This window comes from Taurulus bubalis (assembly GCF_910589615.1).
Source record: "Taurulus bubalis genome assembly, chromosome: 4".
In the NCBI taxonomy this organism is placed as follows: Eukaryota; Metazoa; Chordata; class Actinopteri; order Perciformes; family Cottidae; genus Taurulus; species Taurulus bubalis.
The window spans coordinates 28,266,394-28,291,333 of record NC_136592.1 but is presented as its reverse complement, the minus strand read 5'-3'; the positions used below and the strand labels follow the sequence as shown (position 1 = coordinate 28,291,333).

The 24,940-nt window shown below is 41.8% G+C and overlaps 1 protein-coding gene across 1 annotated transcript in view; it reads left to right on the top strand.

Annotated features, from left to right (window-relative positions):
• tspan4a (tetraspanin 4a) overlaps nucleotides 1–18,693 on the top strand; it is a gene marked incomplete at its 5' end in the record, with an annotated part of 99,089 nt that extends 80,396 nt beyond the window's left edge. The window contains 4 exons of the mRNA XM_079216427.1: nucleotides 6,989–7,090; nucleotides 9,022–9,153; nucleotides 17,040–17,123; nucleotides 18,599–18,693. Coding sequence (XP_079072553.1) covers nucleotides 6,989–7,090; nucleotides 9,022–9,153; nucleotides 17,040–17,123; nucleotides 18,599–18,667 — 387 coding nt within the window. The 3' untranslated portion in view covers nucleotides 18,668–18,693. The remainder of the gene's footprint in view (nucleotides 1–6,988; nucleotides 7,091–9,021; nucleotides 9,154–17,039; nucleotides 17,124–18,598) is intronic.
• Nucleotides 18,694–24,940: the final 6,247 nt, after the last annotated feature.

The window sequence follows — 24,940 nt, the reverse complement described above, 5'->3', positions numbered from 1 at the left end:
AATAAGTCCTAAAACCGGGGAATTTGCACTTCCGGTTCCCTCTTTATGTTTAAATGCTTGAAATGAGGTCACTGGTTTACTCAAGCTGAGGAGGTTTCTATAGTTTCTGTCAAATACGTCAGTAAATATCGTGAATTCTGAAGCTTTTACAAGTGTTAAAAGGTGGTTGCTTACAAGTTACTAAATGAGGCTGATAATCACGCCGACTAGCCTCGTGTTTGTACTCGCGCTCATGTGACCGCATGGTAGTTAGTTTACAGTGGAGCGTCATAGTCAAGGGTCCTGCTGTAAAACACGATATCGTAGAAATACACGACCTCTTAATGGCGCATTATGTGGCGGTGGAACCATGTCAACAATTTACCAACAACAGTAACACTTAGGTTTTGGAAAAACATCACGGTTGGGCTCCCGTGTTTGTTTTACCCATTCACCTTCCCTCCTGAGGTCCACAAGTAGTCTTTCACTAAGAGCTCCAAGCGTTGAATATTCACATGGAAGCGTTTCATTTGTTCACCCTGACAAAGGATTCTAATCGACTTTCAGTTGGCATCGTTTCTGGACTGAAACCCACATTTTAACAAATGATGTACTATAACTATGAACATCCAGCATGAGTATGAACAAGGTGCATCCAAAAGGAGTCCTCGAGAGTTATTAAGTATTGATCGGCAGAGGTGTCAAGTAACGAAGTACAAATACTTCGTTACCTTACTTAAGTAGAAATGTTGGGTATCTATACTTTACTGGAGTATTTATATTTCAGACGACTTTTTACTTCTACTCCTTACATTTTCACGCAAATATCTGTACTTTCTACTCCCTACATTTTAAAAATAGCCTCGTTACTATTTCATTTTGGTTTGTTTTCACTCCGGCTTGTCATCGTTCAAAAACACACACACAAAAAACCTCTCCGCCCCGTTGCCCACAGATACGTGCACGCGCACACACAGGTGAGCGCTGAGCACACGCACCAGCGGACAGAGAGCGTAGAAAAATATGTCGCGTGAAAAGTAGACCGCTATATCTGCGTTTTAAACGCTCCCAGGGTGAAGATGCAACAGCAGCTCTCATGTGAGGAGCAGCGGAGTTCTCCTCGCACCGGAGCAGCTCTCTGAACCCGGAGCAGCTCTCCTGCTCCAGGTGAAACGAGACAAAGTGCTCGTGTCTTCTACCAACAATGAGCTGCTGGCTTCACATATTACAAAAGTACAAAGTACACGGATATAAAACTAAGTCATTAATAAATACATGGACAAATGCCTGTACTTTTGGGTAACAGGTTACGCTTGCGCATGCGCGATTTGACGCAGCTTCGTGAGCTAGTCTTTTCTTGCTGTTGAGTTTCTCAAAATAAAAAAACAGATCTAAGCTCAATATTGAGCATGAATTGAGAGAGGCCATATCAAATCTACAACCCCGTTTATGACATGTGTCGAGGAAAGCGGCTCACTGCAGCCACTAATACAACTTACATCTGCACTCATTCTGTTTGGCAAAAGAAATTAAAAGCTTATTGTTTTCCACAATGAGCTATTTAGTAGTAACTAAATGTGAGTAATTTTTTGCACAGATAGAACTTACACAAAACATTGTCTGATGGGGCAATCTGATTTACTTGAAAGTGATTGTAATTGTCTTTATTCTGTTATTTATAAAAGCACAGATGTGTCACAATTATGTTATTTACAGAAAAAGTTTGAGAACTACAGCTTTAAGTGTTTGTGTCGGAGTTGCCGCAACCTATTTTGCACTATTACAATACTTATAGGCAACTAGTTATCATGTCTTCCGCTCCATGAAACGCATGTTAATGCTCATGTACACATGTACACATATGGTACTTTAATGTATTTGCATTGTAATAAAATGTGATCATTTTAAATGGGCATATATGCAGCTGAAACGGGTAGCCTAGTGCATCCCACATTTTTCAACATAACATTTTAAAACATTATAGTCATTATGGCCTTTATAAAAATGATTGTTTTGGGGGAGGTGGGGTAGTGCAATATAGGCCCCTGAGACGCGGCTTAAGAGTTTGTCCTTAATGGAAAAAAAAGCATTCCCCTTACATTACTTTTATACTTTTAAGTAGTTTTTAAACCAGTACTTTTACTTAAGTAAAAAGCTTGAGTTGGTACTTCAACTTTTATAGAAGTATTTGTAAACCCTTGTATCTATACTTGTAACTGCCCGATAACCCAAGGACCCAAAATCACGACTCAGGAAGACAAAGGTAAAGAATATAATTCCTTTACACAACAGGTAACACACAGGGAACGTTGGAGAGCTAGGTTCAAAAACACAAGAGAATCTGGCAGGGGGCAAGTGAGGGGACCTAAGTAGTGAAGACTAATGAGGGAATGTGCTACAGGTGAGACAGGGATGGGCCATGTGCAAGGAATGAGGGCTGACGATGAGGGATTGACTGATGAAGGGGGCGTGAAGCAGGATCTGAAATGACAGGACAGTTAGTAAACAGACAGGCAGACAGGATGAAAATAAGTAATAGAGAAAAGTGTGGCGCTGAACCGTGACAATGCTTCTACTTGAGTAATGAATGTGAATACTTTTGACACCTCTGTTGATCAGTGCCTTAACAACAACCCACAGACTAATAGTGCACTTTTTTTAGAAAGATTAAGACCTAACGCATCGAAGTCTGCAACAATAAACACAATCCAGGAAAGCATATGAATGGGTAAAACAAACACAGGACTTTCAACCAGGAGACCAGTGTTCCTGTCCCAAAGTGGTTTTGAGTTATTGTTACTTTTGTGACATTTTATTTTGAATTTTTGCACTTTTTTAAAGCCCAACCGTGATGTTTTTCCTAAACCTAAGTGTTATTGTTGTTGGTTAATTGCTAGGAAGCATATTCAGTCAAAGAAAACGTGTTTTTTGGTTCAAAAATTGAAAAATTACCTATTTTGTGCCAAGACAGTGTCTCATCTAGTCGACCTTAGTATCAAAACGATTAGCTGTTTGTCTGACACGGTCTAAGCACCGTTAACGGACCAATGAGCCCGTAGGATAGGTGTACTTTATATTTGAGGTATCTATACTTCTGTTTCAGGACAGGGTAAATTACAGTCTGTTGGGGTCAAATAATAAATCATTTAAAAAGTTTGACTTTTGCTCGATAGGTTTCTTTTCCGTTTGCTTAACCCATGAGAATAAATGCAGAAAGCATCCAATCCCCTTGAAACAGCAGCTTAAAGGGACATTGACCAACCAAAATAAAAGATGTGACGAAAGTACTTTCTTCACATCTTTGATGTGTGGTTTCCCATGGCGACAGCTACAGACCAAGGAAATAACAAGTGTTCGAAAGTTCACAATGTCTTTTTGTTTTCCAAATGGTATTGTGTCAAATTGAAAAGTAGGCTGACACAGCAGGGAACTTTTGTTTTTCAGTGTCCATCTCAAGCTGTCAGACTGCTTCTCTGTTCTTTGCTCACTTTCACAGAGAAGATTCTTTTTCTTTTGGGGTTGTTTTTTGTTTTGTAAAGACAAATCCCTGCAAGGATCTCATGATGTCATTCAGGGAATTGAGATACAGTCACCACACCCACACAGAAGTGTGCCTGGCAGTTTTATTGAGCAAATAAAAATCTCACAGCGTTTGTTGTTTGTTGTGAAAATATAAAAACTGTCAACGAGGTTTGTTGCATTAAACATGTTCGGCTGTTAAAACTCGGGAAGACAAACAACTCAAAGGGAAACGGACAGATTGCTATCACATCTTCACATCTTCGTCTCATTGTCCTCAAAACGTCTTTTCTCAACAACGTCTGTTTCAGTTTGTTATGAGCGTTCTGTTTTACACAGTCATGGCATAAGTACTCATATCGTTTGCATTATATATATTATATATACATATTATATCATTAGATTATAAATTATTTATGCAATTCATTATTTTATCACTTTGATCTCACAGATGGTAAAAGTGGAGCTCATTTGACTTACTTCATATAGGCCACTACTACTGGTAGCTTGACATATAATAATACACCATTTATTAATTAATTCTATATCTGTATTAATAATCTGAATCTGCGAAGTAACTGAAGCCGTCAAATAAAGGTATAGTGGAGTAAAAAGCACAAGATTTCCCTTGAAATGTTGTGAAAGTGGCACAAATACGCAAGAAAAGTCATTCAAAAAGTTTACTTCTGTGCAGTACCACTGGTTTTACGTTGAGCGTTCTGATATCTCCGTATTATTAAAGTGAAAATGAATGGGATGTAAGCTGAATTTATCTTTCCCTCGGGCATTTGGCACACTTTACCCCACAGCCACTAGTTTAATAAAACGGCTTCACACGACGACACGCACCTGCAGGCATCGTACTCACCTTTAATATATAATACAGAACTAGATGATTAAATCTACCCAGACTGAACTGTTTAACTTGGAGAAATCACCTGTCAGATATCACATTTCTCGACGTTGCTCTGATTCCGTTATCTTCCGTGTAATCTCCTCCATCACAGCATTTTAATGCTCCAATTTATGGATGTTAAGGAAAAAAGGAAATATAATGCAGTGGGGCTCTCAAGTCATATTGCTTTCAAATATTTATCTCTTCACCTATTTTTATTGAAGCGTGCATATATTTTGATTAACGTAAAACGACCTGATGCTGTCAATCACCTTGTAGCCCCGCCCTAAAGCGTCCCCTGCTTTATGGTCTGTTTGACTCTAAATTACCATAATTTACTAAATGAACATCATGCTGTATTGAAGAAGACTTGAAACTAGAGATTGAGACAAACTCATGTTTACAATTTTAACTGAGAGAATAAATCAAGTAGAGTCTTTTAAATAGACTTATATACAACCAGAGGAGTCGCCCCCTGGTGGTCAGTAGAGAGAATGCAGCTTTACAACATAAAGCATAGACTTCTATACAACCAGAGAAGTCGCTCCCTGGTGGTCAGTAGAGAGAATGCAGCTTTAACACATAAAGCATAGACTTCTGTACAACCAGAGGAGTCGCTCCCTGGTGGTCAGTAGAGAGAATGCAAGCTTCCGCATTGGCTTCACATTAAGCAGAACCGGAAGTTGCCGCCTCGGTTTGTTTGACGAGTCAATGCGTCGTTTATCAAGTAAACTATGGAAAAGTGGACCGGCAGCAGCCACTTGTTCCATTTTGCTTCTTTGCGTCAAAATATGTTTTCCTACAGTGGTGAGTGTGTTGGACCGCGTGAACACAGCCTCCATCTTTCATTCCTTCTACCACCTCCACTAAAAGGTCGTCGTTCATCTCAAAAAACCTGTTGATAATCCACGTCCTTCATAATGTTTAAATAAAAGTATTTACAAAGTAGCCGTGTTTCTCCTTTTGATCCGACATGGGGGCTTTTCTCATCTCTTCTTCAGCTTTTCAAACGGTTGCCTAGTTGGTTTGTTTACAACGCACAGAGCTGGTCGTAAACAGGAAAGAGGTCGTGTGCCGAAAAAATAATAGTGGAATATTAGCTTTCATGCTAACGTGGTCACTGCAGCGTCTACATACAATGAGTGTTTTACAGATCACATAGAGCAATATTTTGTTGGTAGGCTTTGACACATTTTTCAACTCCCTCTGTTCATCCCTTAATATGCCATCAGGGTTTCCTGTAAATGTTCAACATTTTACTTGTTGTTTGGCAGAATGAAGGCCATGTCTGCTGTTCTAAGTGTTTGACGGCAGATTCTCGATGAGGTGTTTTGGTGTTTGCAACCCCTCGCAGGGTAAAAGGCTGCTGTGTAGGAGAGAGCAAGGTCAGCGGAGATCAATGGATGTCTGATGGGATTGACCGTCTAAATGTTTAAACGAGGCTAAGCAGCTTCTGTGTGTCTGGAGTTTGTGTTTGCTCTTCGTATGAACCGCCCACACTTTCAGATTGTTGATTACAAATGAACGTATGTGTTTTAGATTCGGTTAACTGCAAAAAGCTCCGGTGCATTGAAGCATGTTTATCTCCGTGACTGTGTTTACACCTACGGCTTGTTTTCTATGATGGGGGGAAAAAAGCAGCTCTTTGTTAAATGTTTTATCTTGTTTGTTTAGGTCCACACTGCCGAACCAAAGCTGCAGTTTTAATCCTCCTGCATGTAGCTTGTTTATTAACCAGCGGCTCAGTTACCCGCCGTCCTGCAGCGACGCTGGTTCAGTCGAAGCCGAAGTCCGTTTACAGGAATGCTTTTTACGCAAAAATTTAAAACATTTGTTATCACCTCGGGGTCACCCTGAATTATGTACGGAAAGCTGTGTTTTTCTGTCATGCCTCGGCAGTGAATGGAGAATCAAAAACTGAAGAGAGAAAAATTTTAAGTAAACGAGGGGCTAAAGGACAACAACAAAATATAAAAACGTTACAATCTAAAACAATTCTGCAGAAACAGTCTCACGTCCAACATTTTCTTTAATGACAGTTAACGTCCCTCCAGTCTGAATTTGATACAATGCCTCTCGGACAATACAGCACACAAACAGAAAGATACATAAAGGATCCTTTGTACCTTGTGAAATCAATATCAAGAAGAAACAGTGCTAAAATATTTCCCATGCAGGGAGATTTCAATAAATTGTTAACCTTTGCACACATAGCGCCGCGCTGTATTTGCAATGTGGGTTTTTTATTGAGTTGTTTTTTTCTGTTTTTACGCTCTTTATTGGCGGTACAAAGACACATTTCCTGCCCTGATGGGGAAAAAAAGATCTATTTTATTTATTTGTATTCAATTCCAGACATATTTACCGTGTGGACCAGAGGTCTAACAAATGGTGGTCCACCATGTAAACGTGTCTGCTGTCACATAACGATAAAACCGATACTAAAAACCATAATTTGTTGGTTCACTCCCCGCAGATTGTTCAAATAAGCCGCTTCAGACGTTTGATGTTGATTTGATCACTTTTCACTCACATGAGAACACATAGAAATGAGATTTGCTCTTGATGGACACTGTTTCTTTCCCGTCTCCTCAGATCGACCACTACGCCCAGAGGGATCTGAAGAAAGGCCTCCAGCTCTTCGGCACAGAGGGCAACGTGGGCCTGACTAACGCCTGGATGATCGTACAAACTGATGTAAGATGTGTGAGCGCTGGAGATTTTTATTTTGGCTTTAACTTCAATGCCATGTAGCAAGTCAAGTCACGGCAAATATACCTTGTAACACGCTATGGTACACGCCGTTGTGACTGCATTATTCATTGTGGCACTGCTTACTTTTGCGACTGGCAATGTTTCACCATTAGTACCACTGCGGTCGCATTCTACTAAAAGGGAGTAGTCGACTGTTGAAGGCCCATTGGATTTTATATTTCTTCATTTTGTGTAAAATTTGAATAAAACTGTGCGATCCTTCCTGACGTTATTGGGATCTGGACATTTACAAGCCGGCTGGGAATGAAAAAAAAAGGTAATAAAAATACTAGCGATCTAAAAAAAAGCATAATTTTTGTGAAAATGTCTCAACCGAGTGCGACAAACGCTTGAAGCTTTACAGTTTAAACGCAGTGGTAAAACGCTGTCAGATAGAATAATGAAAACATCACAGACTCTGCGAGGTATAATCTTTGTTTCCAGCTCCCCCTTTGATGTGGCCTTTTTCTTTTTTCTTTGTATTATTTATTTATATCTTATTAAATTCCCCTGCAAAGAATTCACAACGTATAACGCGAGAAACAGAGATATGGAATTTAGGATTGCAGAGGACGGATGCTGCTGCGGGTGAGCGCCTCCGGGGAGACGTCACATGATAGATGTGAGACTTCAGGGCGCTCTGGACCGTTTCCACATCACAGATCCAGTGTTGTGGCTCGCAGTTCTGTTTCATTAGCGCAGTAAACGCTTTGAGTGCTTGGCTCCGGTGCATGTGTGCATGTGTGCATGTGTGTCTGCTGTCTGCTGAGGCAAACTGTGCAAGGGTGTGCCCTCGTGCAAAAGGCATAATTGATGACAGAGAAATGTAGCACTATGCAAATAACATATGCAAATGTATGCAATGTGTGGGTGGTAATGTGCAGAGGTTTTGTTCAGTTTTTTTCCTTCTCCTGGATGAAAGCATGAGGAGAAGCTGCCCGAATGAGCCATCGTTTTGGAGAATGCATGTGTGCAAAAGCGTGATTGTGCACTTTTGCCTTGTCAAATCAGGGCCTGTACTGTGTGTGCGGTTCCATAAAGCCTGGCTGAGATGAAGTCCATTAAAAAGCCGCTCTCATTCTGTCACTGGTCCTCCTCCCGAACCTCCCGAGCCTCCCTCATACATGCTGAGTCACTGAATAGATAATACAGCAGATGTCCCCGGAGCAAAGTTCACCCTGAATATTATTAACATCTGCTCTTGGAATAGAAGATAATCTACATACAAGAACAGAAGTGGTAAATCAGAAAAGGGCGGGTGTAAACTTTTTCAAGGTGAAAATGTTAGAATATTCCGACTAACTGTGCAGTTTTCAGCCTTTTGATTTGTTCTCAAACTTTATGCTTCAGATGCTTTTTCGAATTCCGCCGTGCTTCATGATGAATTGCAAAACTTGATCCATTGTTTAGCGAGTTCCAAATTAACACACAATCCCCGATTCTGTGCACGGAGCGGCATTATTCCCGTGTGGAAATAAAGTCCACCGAATGAACAAAACATCAGGGGCGCTTTATCTTTTTCACGAACTACACTGATGAATTGAATTGTGGTGGAAGCCATGATCCCTTATCAAAAATCCATACCAATCACAAAGGGGGTGGGTGGAGATGTAGATAAAAAGGAGCCGGCGAGCTGGAAAATGATTGCGGGGCTTTGAGACAAATGAGATGTGGATTGTACAATAAAGGGGCTCAATATCAGGCAGATCAAGGGTTTTCTATGTGAATGTGAATCATTTTGCCCAGTAAATCTTGTTCTTGGCAGGTTAATAATTTTAGAGGATGTTTATTTGATATCGCGCATTAGAATTTTTATTGCCGCGACAATAAAAAGGCCAGAATCTCTTAACTTATTCTCTTATCTCTCGATGCAGTTTCGATGCTGTGGCGTCACCAACCACACAGACTGGTTTGAGGTTTACAACACCTCCCGTGTGCCGGACTCCTGCTGCCTGGAGTACAGCGACAACTGTGGCCTGGACAACCCGGGGACGTGGTGGACGGCGGTAAGTCCTGGCATTAGTAAACTAGGTGCTACTAGTAATGAACTTGTTTAATCCTCTTCAGTGTTGGAGGATTATATATTCAATGTTTGCCTTAGCCTCTCTCCCAGTGATCCCGTAACTTGGCACAAGTGGTGTGCACCTGGCTGAAAGAGAGAAAGTCAATATTTAAAGTTTGTCAAGAGTTTGATCATCCATTTAACGCAGGCTGCAACTTCCGTTTCTGAAAAGTGAAGCCAATGCTGAAGTGTCTTAAAACTGCATTCTCGCTACTGACCACCAGGGGGCGACTCCTCTGGTTGTATAGAAGTATATGCTTCATGTGTTAAAGCTGCATTCTCGCTACTGACCATCAGGGGGCGACTCCTCTGGTTGTATAGAAGTATATGCTTCATGTGTTAAAGCTGAATTCTCGCTACTGACCACCAGGGGGCGACTCCTCTGGTTGTATAGAAGTCTATATAAATGACTCTACTTCTCTCTTGATTTATTCCCTCAGTAAACATTGTAAACATGAGTTTATGTCTCAATCTCTAGTTTCAAGTCGTCTTCAATACAGCATGATGTTCATTTAGTAAATTATGGTCATTTAGAGTCAAACAGACCATAAAGCAGGGGACGCTTTAGGGCGGGGCTACAAAGTGAATACCAAATATGGTCACTTCCCTTTACTGGTTTTATAAATCCAAGATGGCGACAATTACGATTATTCAGTTTGATTTAAAATAACGTTAAAGGCCGATTGAGTAGGATTTTCCCCACCAAACAAAAATCAAATCAATCATCTCTTATGAGCCACTAGAAGTGTGTGGGGGAAGATCCTCTCCCGGGCGTCAGCCTCTATATAAAATATAGCGACCAGTTTCCAGTTTGTAAGCATTCAAGAGGAAGCTACAAATATGGAGGAAACAGCGCCAAAAAAGAAGGCAATTACAGCGAGGCCAAGCGCCAAGCCTCCGCTTGTTCCAACAAGAGTGAATCTGGTTCTTGGAGGGCGTGCACTGTAATTGAAGAGGCCAATTTTGAATGTTGTACTTTATTTAAGTTGATTATCTGTACGTGTGAGGGCCTACCTGACCCGTACGTGGGAGTGTTGGTCCATATTCATCTCAGGTAATTGAGGTCGTCTCAGTGTTGGTCCCATTTAATTTAAATGCTAATTTATAATGTCAAAGTTAATTCCTCATTAAATCCCAAATCATTCCGGCAACATAATTAATATGTTTCCGCACAAGGGAGGAATTTTGAAATTCAAATAACTAGTTATCTGTTAGAAAACAAGTTGTCCAATTAATGAAAGCCAACCTTCGCTGTGCAGAAAGCAAACAGCAGGACGCAGTGAGAGATTTCTATTCTCCATGACAGATATTGAATTAATCGCTTCTGTCCAGACGGACTCGACTGCTGGCGCTACGAATGTTTAGTCTGATGCATAATCAGTGTTTTGGAATTATTATCAGCTGCAACGTGCACAGAGTTGTTGTTTACTTTCCCGATAGTGAAAAAAGTTGCAGCTGCAGAAAGCAACCACTCCACAAGATGACGGACGTGTCGTCTGTCAGAAAAAGATTTACAACGACAAAACAAACAACGGTGGGTTTAGGGGTCTGCACCTCTTCAAGTCTCTTCACAGACTTTGTATCCTGACCAGGTTTAAACCGATAATTGACTTCACTTTGCTGCATCCAAACCAGATCGGATGGGTGGATGGGGGGGGAGTTGGCACTTGAGTTTAAATTCATTAATAGAAAAACTGCCACGGATGGGGTTACATTTGTATGAGCTAAACTGTAAATGCTGCTGAAAAAACAGGATGTACAGAGAATTGCATCAGTCAAAAGGGGGAAAAAATACAAGCAACATTGTTTTTTGTCATAACGAATATGCAACTTGTGTCACTACAGTAGGAAAGTGGGCTATTAGATTAATCTGCACGTATGCAACGTCATTTAGTAAGATTGGACGTTGCACGGGGGGTAATTGAGTGCGTTGAGGTACTAGGAACAGCTGGTATTAATGACACATTCATTCAGAACGTGAATTACTCCGCCTATTGTGACCTAGCAAACGCTGCTGCATGGATTATACTAAAGTATAATGTCTGAACTTAAGCAAACTGTCTCTCACATAAAACCAACCACCTGTTCTCTCAACACTCTTCCCATAAACTCGTCATTAACGCAATTAGTCCCAGCGGTTGTTCTGTCGTTAAATGAAGCTTGAGCTAGAAATCTTTTTTCCCAGTCCTGAACAACCACAGACTGATATTCAGGAGCTCTTTCTTCCCAAAGGTCTGAGATACATCATGTTTTTACTGAACTGCTGCTGTCTTTCCTGCTTCAGGACACCATCTTTGAATATTTTTTGTCTGGTTTCAGAGACCTTGCTCCATTGGACAGAATTGGCCATCTTGACTAATGATGCATCACATCGTGACCTTTCTCCAGCTTCTATATAATCCTTTGACACAGCAGACCTCACTATTCTTATGCAGGAACATGTGGTCGGTGTCCTGACGCAGCCTTTGACTGTTTTTTGCATTTTTTTTATCAGATATAACCAAAGGTTCTCAGTCCCTTTTGGAAATTCATTCTCACCCTCAAAGCCTTGCACACACATTATATAACTGTTTTTATCATGAATAATTTCACACAGAACGCGAATATTACACTGTGAAAATACCCGTTGAGTTGCACATTTTGAAATATGAAACAACGATACAGAGGCTCTCTGGTCCGAACCAAGATGGCAAACTTCTGTATTCCTTTCAACCACGTCAGAGGCAGCGCTAACCAAACCTACACTTTTCGTTCTCACCTTTCGCAATGAAAGCCCTAGACATCAAATACTGGCAATCAATTGTTTCATATTTTTGTTTTATTCACCCTTCACGTCCCCGGTGTGTTAAGGCCCGTAGTCCACTGTTCCCTTTGGGATCCCTCAGGGTTCGATTGTAGGTCCTCTCCCATTTGCAGTGTAAGGTCCCACTAGGCCTCCTGTCTTAAAAACATAAAATCTTAGATGCAAATTCAGATTAGCTTATCATATTTGGGATCTTCAGTCAGTTCATAGTGTGTTGACGTTTTAGCCATGTGATCTAAAACTTGCCTGCTATTCAAAGATATAAAGGAGTAAATCTAGCCTCAGTTTGGTTCTCATTCACATGAATGGAGGAAGGAAAATAACTCTAGATACTGGGAAGCTGGTTTATCTGTAAATGTATATATAATTAGCATATTTGCTTCAAAGGGTCTTGGTCGGGATCCTCGGGATGACCAAAGCTCCCGCACGATCCATCCTGTTACATCTAGGTAATGTACGGCTCCACGAGCAGGAGAACTCAACTCTATCTGTCAACAAAGCACACACTGAGGAATGTATCGCTTCAAATTTACCAAATTTACCATCAACACTAATTGGAAATCTTTAGCAAGAAACTTATTTGTTGAAATCTAAATCCACATTTAAGCCAAAATGAAAAACACAAAAACAGCAGGCCTACACAACAGCTGTTGTTCAGCTCTGCCAACTGCAAAAGCTGTTTTACTATTATTTAGACGATCAGCATGAGAGTTTAAAAAAAGTAGTAAAAAAAAAGACTTGACGGAGAAATTAAAGTCTAAAATGATTTTTGAAGTCTTCATTAACACACTGAGACCACTTCTTTCATCCAGCCGTGCTCCAGCAGTCTCTGTCCACCATAATGAGTGAAGGTGATGAACAGTAAAGACAAGGATTTCAGCAGAGCTTCAGTTATCACTGAGTCGATACAACAAAATGGTAAATGGACCCATTTAAAAAAAATCCCATCGAGCGTGCCGGTTTGGCGCCTGCAGAAACAGTCACAGTTTGTAAAGCGCTGGATTAAGTGTGTCACACTTCTCTTTTAGAAATGTCACACCTTGTGGGATGATTTAATTTCCGTCTTCAAAACCAGATTTCAAATAGAAGTTGTCCAACATCAATTTGAGCAGTCTCACGACCATGTCCATGTACTAGGCGTTGTGGGGCTTTCTACCACATCACATGATCTTCATCAGCAGACGGACGTGTACAGTTGTCATGGAATTTAACTAGAGATTGAGACATAAACTCATGTTTACAATGTTTACTGAGGGAATAAATCAAGAGAGAAGTAGTGTCATTTATATAGACTTCTATACAACCAGAGGAGTCACCCCCTGGTGGTCAGGAGAGAGAATGCAGCTTTAACACATGCAGCATAGACTTCTATACAACCAAAGGAGTCGCCCCCTGGTGGTCAGGAGAAAGAATACAGCTTTAACACATGAAGCATAGACTTCTATACAACCAGAGGAGTCTCCCCCTGGTGGTCAGGAGAGAGAATGCAGCTTTAAGACACTTTAGCATTATCTAGAAAATCAATTAAAAAAAAATCACAAAAAAAAAGACACTTCAGCATTGCCTTCCCTTTCTAGATCTGGAGGTTTCTGCCTGGTTTGACCCATGTCCCATCCCCCAATATGGAGGGGTCAAGGTTTATGACCTGCAGTGCCGACAGCCACCATGGGGCCATCGATATGTTTGATTGGAAACTTTTTGGGGGTTGTCCTTTCGGCCATCTTTATATACAGTCTATGGCCCAACATCAAGGCAAACCCTGCTGATTGAAGCTCCAGAGCAGCTACTAAACAAAACTTGTGGTGAGATTTCTTTTCATCATACAGTTGAACTTATTGAATAAAACATGAAGGAGGAGAGCTTTGTATATTTATTTAATTCTTCAGTTTAGTAAATTAAGTAAACCTTAGTTTTCACTTGCAAAGGGCAGATTTGAAACATTATGCCATCGTGGCAACAGGTGTTGTCACGTCTCTGAATGAAACCCCTTTACCCCAATTGTGTGCAGTTCAATTTGTCCACTCAGCATTGGAAAGGCCAAGCCGCAGCCATTTTCAATTTTAGAAATGAACGACGTAACCTTTTACATTATTTTTCTACTACTTGAAACCAGGTTTGCACAAACCATTGAAAGATCTTTCAAATGCTAATTCATATTCACATCCTTCAGGTTATTGGCCTTCACGTAAATCTCTGCACTCCAGCATCCCTTTAAGTGTGAAAGACATATTAATCCAAGTACTTTTGTATTTTGATTGTTCAGATGAAGGATTCAATTAGTGCAGTTCACACTGACAATACTATCTACTGACCTCTCTTTTTAAAAGGTATATTGTATATTGCAATGGTATTCATATTTCTGTGGTGTATATAGTAGATTAGGAACAGAAGCTTTAATCCTTTCTTCTCAGTTTGAAATCATATCATACGACAAAGATTTTCTTTATTGCGCTCAGGGAGGCCATTCAAAGATATGAAGGATATGCACATTTCTGTATTGTTGAAATGTCTCAAGGCAAATATAAGAGTGTTTCTTTTAACAGATTAAAAAAAACCTCATGAAGACCTTATATAACTTTTTCAGAGAGTTTGAATAGAGGCTGATCCTCGGTGTCGGCTTTATATGCCTTGAAGTTCTTGTCATCGGCAGCCGAGTGATGGTGAACTCAAGAGCTGTGTAAAAGATATTTTCTCCTCACGCTCTCATTGATAGCGCCGACACACACAAGGACACACTGAGAACAAACCACAAGCACACATTCACACTTTAAAAGCATGCAAACATGTCAAGGTTTCCTCCGCATACGTAACATCGAGAGTGGAATTCAATAAAATGCCATTTCAAATAACATGTATTGACTTTTACCAGAAAAGACTGCTGCTTGTTTCCAGCCAAAAGTCAAAGTTGGATCCTTTTAAAGAGCAACTTAACACCCTGTTTGAATCTTGAACACGACCCCTTTAAATATATATATATATGTTTAAAAAAAAATGCATTCAAATCCATACACACTTAACACTGGGATCAAGATCAATTGATTTAGTAATACAGTGACTGTACACAGGAAACGTTTAAGGATTCACTGGCGGTAGAGGTTCCGGATGCGCAGGTTAAGAGATCGGCTTATAAATGCTGTGTGCGGACTATTTGGGGAATGAGGAACAGGTGAGGAGGCTGCATGATGAATGGAGGGAAATAGATGCACGGGCCTGGAGGAAGAGGGAGGCGGCTGGAAACATGTCGAAGGAAAGCAGCTGAGGCCGAGGGTGTGACTTTCCTAATGCACTTCTAATGTAAGTCAAGAGGGACAAAATCCATTCCTCATTCTGTGCAAAAAATACATTCTCCACTTTAACTGAAGATAATGTGGAGCTTCAGCAGACTGGAAACTTGTCTCCCACGACAATTACATTCCCATACAACTAAACCACATTCTCAACTAGACAGGTGCACTCAGTAGAGGCGTGTCTGCAACGACCACTGCTGTATTTCGTGGGACACAGTTGGCGCCCATCTAGACACCAATGGGCACTGAAAAGACGTTTCATACAATCTTGTCGAAAAACAGAGTGGAAATTAAGAGTAGTGAGAGAGGAGTCAGCCGGCAGTCAATGGTTTAGAGAACGTGTGAGTCAACATGATGTTGTGCGGTTTGCTGCAGCTGAATGAGAGCCATGGACTCACAGACTCATTTATTGCATTTTACTCCTGGTGAAGGTAATAATCCTGGAGTCGCCGTTCTGAACAACATTTTAAATGAAAACAAATAGGAAAAAGAACTTGGTTAGGTTGAGTAAAACGAGTCTTCAAAATAAGTTTGCTACGCATTGACTGTTGGTTTCACATGGGACACATACATAGGTCTCCTGGGTGAAAGTCTCACAGCTGTGATCCACAACGAAATACGTTTCCTCTGAACAAACGTACAAAAATTCCCCTTTTCATGTTCAGATAACTCAACATGGAAACATGATCTAGGTAAACATAAAGAGGGGATTTAAGACCAACAGGGTTGAAACGTGAAAAGATAGCCACATGATTTGTGTGGAAAATGTGAACCTTGATCTCCATCTGACTCGTACCAAGAGGTTTTCTGAACTCAAGCAAAGCTCACTATTATAAAACACCCATTAGGGATGTTAAGAGCCTTGTTTTTCAGCACGGGAGCTCACTCTTGACCTTTTGTAACAGCCGGTGTCACGAAATTATTTAAGCCCAATTAAAAACACCTACTGAGGTTTTCTGAGCTCTAAGTCGAGCCTCGTACACAGAGCAGACCATGTCTGCAGATATTACTAATGAACTGTTTCACTTTACCTTTACAATGTGACATCATCAAACTCACAGTTTGGCACACTGTTATTAAAGAAATATCCTTTAGCCACCTGGAAAATGCCGCTGCCATCACTTGTATTGTCACCCGTCACCCGTTCCTAGAAAGCCTCTTTCTTTGCTTTGAGGATTCGTCCCCTTTTTCCTGACTTGTGCACATTGTTAGCACAGAAGGGCAGATTGCAATCATTATTACATTCTCCTTTTCTTTCGGCCTTTTCGGTGGCCCTACATGGCTCGAGGACATTGTTCGAGACAGGATTTTGAAATGTCCTCTTAGACAAGAAAAGTGGGACGCAGCGAGAAGGGTTTTTCGTCATGTCGCCTTCAAAATGCATTCAAGCAACGCCAGACATGAAAAATTCAGCCCGTTCTCATGTCTAAATGATACCTGCGGGGTATGCGCTGCTCCCGTATTCACATTACTCCTGTTTGTACAGCTGCGGGGATAGAAGTGCAGCGGGGGAACCGGCTTGCCTTCTTGGAAAGTTTTCCCATAGAATAATAGGTCAGAGGAGGAGACGGGGAGACGAGGATGTTGTCACAAGGGGGGATCTTTTTAATGCCGCGGAGCATTTTTCTTTCACCGCGACGGCAGAGGAGAAGTTGCTGTAAAATCCTGCAAATATTACTCGACATCTAAAAGGGTGAGTTTACATTTGTAGGCTAATGTTTGCTCATTCTGTCTCCACAGCCGTGCTACGAGCGCGTGAAGGACTGGCTTAATGAGAACCTGGTGGCCCTTTGGATCTTTGCACTATGCACAGCACTTACTCAGGTAATTACAGCTTCTAAGTTGTGTGACTTCTTTCTTTTTCTTTTTTTTCCTCAGCCATTAACTCCCAGTGTTTGATATCTGCGGCCTCAGACGGCTCCGTGCTTTGTGATGAATAAACCTAACGCTTCCAGCGTCTTTTCCATTAGGCGCTGAACGCTATTTCGGATTTCTCTGGACAGCAGTAGCCCGTATAAGCCTCTTGTGTTGCCACTGTACGCCACACAGGAGGGCTCGGCTTCTCCATAGAAAGTGCTTTATCTCTGTTCCAGGCGAGCGGGGACGTGACGCGATTATACAAGTTGTGTTGGGGGGGGGGGGGGGGGGAATATACGGCGCTGTTTAAAAACCTCTTTCACGCAAGGCTTCTGTGATGCTGCGGGCTCGTTTCAGTCGGGGCCCACTTCTTTTGAAAATGCGACTGTACGTGCAGCTGCCAGATTTATCTCAAATGTCTACAGACTGAGAATTATAGAAGAAGAAACTCTTACTTTTACAAATGAAAGGTGTAATGATTATTTAGCTCAACACATTAAAGGGTTTAGCTGCTGCAGCCTTACTCGGTCTGGTGGGACCCGCCGCTTATTATGATTATGATGGCAAACCTAACATGTCTGTTTTGACATCTCTGCTACATTTCACTTCAGCATTAATCGTTGCCTTATCGTAACTAAAGGCGTTTTCTGGACGATTGCCTATCCTCAACTCAACATGACAGCCGAGCCGGCGGCTCGCAGCTAACGGTGCAAACAGCACTAACGGTGCAAACACCGTGCAAACAGCGCTAAAGGTGCAAACAGCGCTAAAGGTGCAAACAGCGTGCAAACACTGCTAACGGTGCAAACAGCGCTAACGATGCAAACAGCATGCAAACAGCATGCAAACAGCGCTAACGGTGCAAACAGAGCCAACAGTGCTGATAGAGTTAACAGTGTTTACCTGAACTAAAGTGCAGAGAAACTCAGATTACAACAACACACACTGACTGTCTTTACATAGCAGATAGTTGTATGCTGTTTTATTAATGCTCTGAATAGTGTATAGATTACCGTTATGGTCTCAATCTCTAGTTTCAAGTCTTCTTCCATACAGCATGATGTTTATTTAGTAAATTATGGTCCATTTAGAGTGAAACAGACCATAAAGCAGGGGATGCTTTAGGGCGGGGCTTACTGTGATTGACAGGTCTCTTACCAGAGACGTATACGTTGTCTCTACGTCACTCCTCTGCGTTCCAAATATGGTCACTTCTGTTAGCTTGCAAAAACACGGATGACGTAATGGCGACTACGTCCACTTCTTATACAGTCTATAGTGTTCTTTTCATTATCCAAGAAATAAACTTAATGATATTTGGTGAGTCTGATAAAAAATCTTTTGGGCTTGTCTTTACATCATGACACAAAGAGATTGAGCCAAACCGACGGGAAAGATGTTGTTGGTTTTAATGGCTGCTTTTGTTTCTCTTGCTGATGCAGATCCTGGGCCTGGTCTTCTCCATGACGATGTTCTGCCAGGCGGTGAAAGTAGAGACCTTCTACGCATAGCGATCGTCCTCTCTGGCCTTCAGCACACTTGGATTATTTCTAGAACAGATATAGACCCACCTTCCTCCTCCTCCTCCTCCTCCTCTGACAGACTATTCTTTCCTTGTCCTCTCTGTGACATTCCCTCTCGGATGTCATCACTTCACCGTTTTTTCTGCTAACTATCAACAAGCACAGTGTCAGTGTAATACCTGAGTTGGTTCCTTATGGTTTGCTCCGTGTCAAAAAAAAAAAGCTAATTTTTTTGTGATACATTTTATGAAGCAGTATTATGAACATGTATAAGAAGAAGTGGAAAAAAGAAATGTAACACCTTTTTTAATATGTAATTTGTTCTAAATTATTTTATGGTTCGTGTGTGTTTTCAAAATGAGAGCTACAGTCGGGGACCGTGTGAAGTGCTGCAAGTGCATGTCTCCTGCGATGTGTGTATTAAATGTTTTGGCTCGACTAAACGGCGTCATCTTGTCATTCCTCCACAGGAAACGCCGAAGGGTTTTATGAGTAATCCTGCTGTATTTATCCCCAAAAACGCTTGATGACAAACAGGAGGGAGCGGAGGAAATTCACCAGGAACCAGCGTGTGAAACTGTTTATGTATTCCCTGGAGTCATTAAAACATTCGGTAGCATCGAAGTAATCGGGGCACTAATTAGATATATATCGAATAAAGATTAACCGCTTTGGGACTTCATGGCTTTTGAACATGTGGCTTTTTTTTTTACTGGGTGGATTTATATGGGACATGAGAATTACACCATCTACAATAAAAAAAAAAAAGAGTCTGTCAGAGGAATTTAAAATGAACAAGGAGCAGGATCCTCCAGACTGGCCTGTGGCGTCTTCCCCCCGAGCCTCAATCAGAGCCCCAATGACTAAGATTCATCTGCAGGCTGTGAAGCCCCCTGCGGCTCCCTCCTGTTTCCTACCTTGAGCCGTTAAATGTAATCCAGCCCTGTAGCGTCGCCGACTGAATGATGGTCTAACTCTCCAATTGATGGTTCTTAGCAGCTTTATTTGTAATAAAGTAGCTCCAAAGAGAAGCAACACAGTTGCGCTTGCAGCTTTAAAAAAGTCAGGAATTGCAATTTGTTGGTTTTCGTGTTCGGGGACACAAATTGTCAGCTCTTAACAACAAATCTTTCGGGGACGACATTTCGTCCAAAACGTAAGTTAGGTTTGGGCAACGAAACCACTCGGTTAGTTTTTGGAAGAAACATCAACAAAACACTGGTCGTGTGTTTGTTGGACCCGAGCACCCCTCCTTCTGTCCACCATAAGATGGCCACCTAAAAAAAAACAATACAAATATACTGGACCATGCTGGCGGTCGTTTACACGGACTATTAACCGGAGACACATTTTGATTAAATTGCCACATGGGAAAAAATGCTTTCCAGTCCTGCAGGTGCTGGAACAATTTTTGCATTTACACATTTTTTACTTCGTTTTTTTCTGCCTTCAAACCATCTGGACCGGAGAGACCGAACGTCCCACAGCAACTCAATATTTGGAAATGTTTCAAATCCCCCTGAAGTCAGCCAAATGAATTGCACACATCAGCCAGTAGGTGCCAAGACATTTTTAGTCATGGAAAAAATAAAACACATGATAGTTTCCCCTCAGGTGTCATGTTTCCAACAGTGAAGTGTGCGCTGTTCCAAAAGAGACCCGGGTAACGGCTCATAAACACAACAAGCTCGAATCCCAAAGAGCATGACACAAAGAGCACGACACAAAGACTGGCAGAGGAATATGAAAGTTCTCATTTACTGACTGTGGGAAAAATGTCGTGTAGACTTGCTAAGCACTATTCTATGGTGTACTATTTAACTCCTGTCCAGTCGTACATGATCTAATTGCAGGATATCATGTGCATCAATAAATAATCTCTGATGCTTCGTATGCAAAAGGCCTATGAAGAGCTGGGAGAGGAAGGCAAACGGCACTTGTTTGACACTTTGTTTGTTCGACTTCGGTCCTTCTGCGCAGAAGTATATTAAAAACCACAAAGACAAATTATTCTTTGTAAGACTCCTTTTATTCTAATTGAACTTCCACCACACTGACGTCCAAAAAACAGGCAAACCATCAGTCCAGGTGTGGGGCAACGGGTCAGTGAAGCAGAAACAAAGTGATGCAGACGAGACAAGCTGTCGGGGCGCGAGGGGCCGATTAGGGAAACAGGAAGCAGATGGGTGGGAAAAGGTCAGGTGATGGAAACGGTGCGGGGTCTGGACCTCAGAACGTGAAACAGCTCTTTTCCTAAAAGGAATATCGGTGTACTAACGATCAGCCAATCAGTGCTGGAACCCGAGGGGTGACGGGAACAACAACGGAGAACCCTGCAGATGTTCTAAATCGATTAAAAGTACCCTTAATCACTCCGCTTTGATGTCTGCAGACATTTATTATCCTCCTCTGTCTGAGATGCTACGAGAGGGTTTGAGACTCATTTGTGTCTCTCTAGGATACGTTGTGAATCGTCTCACCTTAATTCCGTGAGTCGTAGGTAACACACAAAATAATGTCGTAGTTTTTCCACGTAGTCACGAACGAGGAAGTACGAAGACTGAAAAGCACACACACGTGCAGGGCACTGGAGGAGGTGGACGGGTCCGAGGCCGAGCTTGTGAAACGGGAAGTCAATGTCGATTTATTTGTCACGAACCTCACAGAGTTCCCTGTGAAAACAGGAAGTTTTTTTTTCTTCGTAAAGATGAGCATAAAGTGTCATTTACGAAGGAAAATCTTTTAATATTTATGCATACCGTAAAAGTCGGGCTACAAGCCGCTCCTACCTCCGGTGGGTGTCCCCGCTGTAGCAAGTTAGCGCTGCTGCTAGCTCGCTACAGCTAGCTTGCTACAGCTGCTACTGCCCGCGTCCCCTCTGCCCGAGTCGGGTGTCGAGCCGGGGCTGGTCCCGCTACCTTCGGTGGTTGTCGGGGAGCTAGCGGAGCACTAGCAGGAGCGCTAGTTAGCTACAGCAGAGAGCTAACGGGGACACTGACCGAAGGTAGAAGCGGCTTGTAACCCGACTTTTACGGTAAAATGTTTTTCTATTTTAATACCGCTGGACAAAGACTAAGCTTTTAAAAGACATTTAAGTGACGACTGCAAGTGACAAATATTTTATTATGTTTGCAGGGCTCTCAACTGTCACGCATTGAGCGTGACTGTCACGCATTTCGGTCTTAAGTCACGCCCTCCCGCCACACATCGTATTTCTCACGGTGAAAAAAAACTCTAGGCTATTTAATGTGCCGCAGCGCACAAACATGACCTGGTCGCGCTGCCCTCAACATGGAGGAATCAAGCACGTCTCCCCCGAATCCCCTGGATCTGCCGCGAGGTGCCACTCAGCCAATCAAAAAAAAAGAAATGGGCTACACGAATAGCCAATCAGAAAAACGTATCTGTTGTATCTGGGTGAAATGTAATCCAGCAACCAATGAAAATAAACCTAATAATAATATGGGGGGAGGGGGGCTGGTCTGTGGGCATGCAGGGAGGGGGGGGGGGGGGGGTATGTCACTCTTACCTGTCTTAAAAACTTGAGAGCCCTGTGTTTGATTCAGGCTGATATGTTGGTCTCCGGTGATTGGTTGGTAAATATTTAACCTCCTCCTCCTCCTCTTCCTCCCTCTCATGGAATAGGATTAGAGTGGAGGCCGTTGACAGTTCTGTCTGATTTCAGGCACAGATCTCCGCCACGGCATAAAGGAGAGTTATTTTAGCGATTGAGGAGGAAAAGAGATACCTCGTGATTGACAAACTGAGCTGGAGTTGTGACACACAGCCGTGTTAAAAATGGCGGCTCTTGAGTGAAAACACTCAGCTGGAAGTGACACATGAATAAGTCAACACGCGCTTCACAACACGTACAAACAAGGCGCCAACACAGAGCCTTCAACCTGAACCGACTCATCGGGGTAAATCACCGGCTTTTGGAGGAAGAGACTGAAAGCTTCACATCCTGCATCTCCTTACGCAATAGTTTTGCTTGCGTTGTACAAAAGGGACGTACGGCATCTCTGGCTACTTGGTCAATATCTTTGAATTTGGGTATTTTTTACAGTGCAACAGGCAAAGTCTGGAAGTCTTCTGGAAATATCTTCAGGACAGTGGTAGGTGTTGTTAAACCACCCCTGTGGGTTGTTTTTGGGGTATCTTATATAAAATGAGACGTGAATGTAACAGCAATACATGAGAGGCACAAACTGTGACTAATGAAAACAATTACTTAGCTTCTAGTGACTCTTCAAATAGTCCTGAACTGGAGGAGCCGGAGATCAAACCCCAGGCGACACGCTCCAAGTCATTCTCAATTAAAATATGTTATCTTTCAACAACTGCCTCAATTTGTTATGTTCAACTTAAAAGGGGCAATGTGCAGGATTGGGAATCAAAATCCAAATCAGTTTATTGCCAAGTACGTTTGCACACACATGAATGTTGGCGTGGTGATTAGTGCATAACAGTAAACAGTGCAAAAGAAGGCATCATATATAGGAAATATGAAAAGTACAATAAAATATGATGAACAAACGAATGTTAAAATAAATATGTTATTAAAGTGGTATCCTCCTCTGCTCAGGTAGACATTACTCCACTAAATATTGACATAGATAATAGTTGTTTGCTGGTATTTGAATGCTCTGAATCCTGTATATAGCATCTTTAATGGCACGTATAGATGTGAGAACATTACACTAAATAAAATGTAACAGCGGCTGGATAAGATGATCCGAGTGTCCGATCCCAGTTGGTTGCATTCTGTAATGCAGGAATGCATTTTTCATGTCTCAGGCGATGGGTCTGGATCCATTGACCCGTAATATCCACAAGCTTTTATCTTTGCTCATTTACCACAAGCCCACAGAATCCCCCGTGAACAGATGCAGTTTTGAAATGCCAAGGCAGATGTTAAAACTGAAGCCCCCATTCCAGCAAACACCACCGACTTTTCACACATTGATTTTAAGTCTTGTATCGGTGTGTGTGTCTGTCTATTTTTACACTTTTGTTTTCATTCACTTCAGCAGTTCTTATTAAGAAATAAGTCAAGTTCATGTGCACGGCCCTTGAATGCAGTTAGAGTCTCAAAAGGCTTCACTGTGCCGGCATTATGAAACAATAAATAAAACGATCAATGAAGATGACAATCTCTGGCCTTCAGTTCACGGAGAGAAAATCTCATTACACAAAAGGATTCGGTTTGAAAAGTGAAGTTGCATGTTGGCTGAGATAAAAGGTGTTAAGACAAAAAGATAGACAGTGGGAGTCAGAATGAAGTGTGTGTCTGAGAAGAACGACTGGGCGCAGGCGAGATGTGCAAAAGATAACTACAAGGAGATGCAAAACAACCTTAAAGAGACGAGAAACAACCACAAAGAGACGAGAAACAACCACGAGGAGACAAGAAACAATCGCAAAGAGATGCAAAACAACCTCCAAAAGACGCAAAATAACCTCAAGGAGACTCAAAATTACTACAAAGAGACGCAAAATAACCTCAAAGAGATGCAAAAAACCCACAAGGAGACGCAAAACAACCACAAGGAGACGAGAAACAACTACGAGGAGACCAGAAACAACTACGAGGAGACCAGAAACAACTACGAGGAGACCAGAAACAACTCCAAAGAGATCCAAAATAACCACAAAGAGACACAAAAAAACCTCAAAGAGACAAGAAACAACTATGAGGAGATGAGAAACAAATACAAAGAGACGCACAACAACCACAAAGAGACGCAACACAACCACAAAGAGACGCAAAATAACCTCAAAGAGACGCAAAACAACTACTAGGAGACGCACAACAACCACAAAGAGACGCAACACAACCACAAAGAGACGCAAAACAACCTCACAGAGACGCAACACAACCACAAAGAGAAGCAAAAAGCAACAAAAAGAGACACAAAACAACCTCAAAGAGATGCAAAATGACCACAAAGAGGCATAAAAACACAAAACAACCTCAAAGAAAAGTCAAACTACCACCTGACTCAAAATAACTACAAAGAGACAACATAATTACAAATGGACACACAATTACCAGTAGGAGACACAACATAACTTCAAAGAAACCCACATTGGCCACAGAGACAGAACATAACCACAAGGAGAAACAAAATAACTTGATGTTCTTCGCTCAGGGGCCCATTACCTCGTAATCTCTCCACGGTCAGAGTGGAACTCCCCGGATGGAAAGAAATGTGATGTATCAAGAGCGACAAAACCATTAACCTGCAATCAAGCGCATCA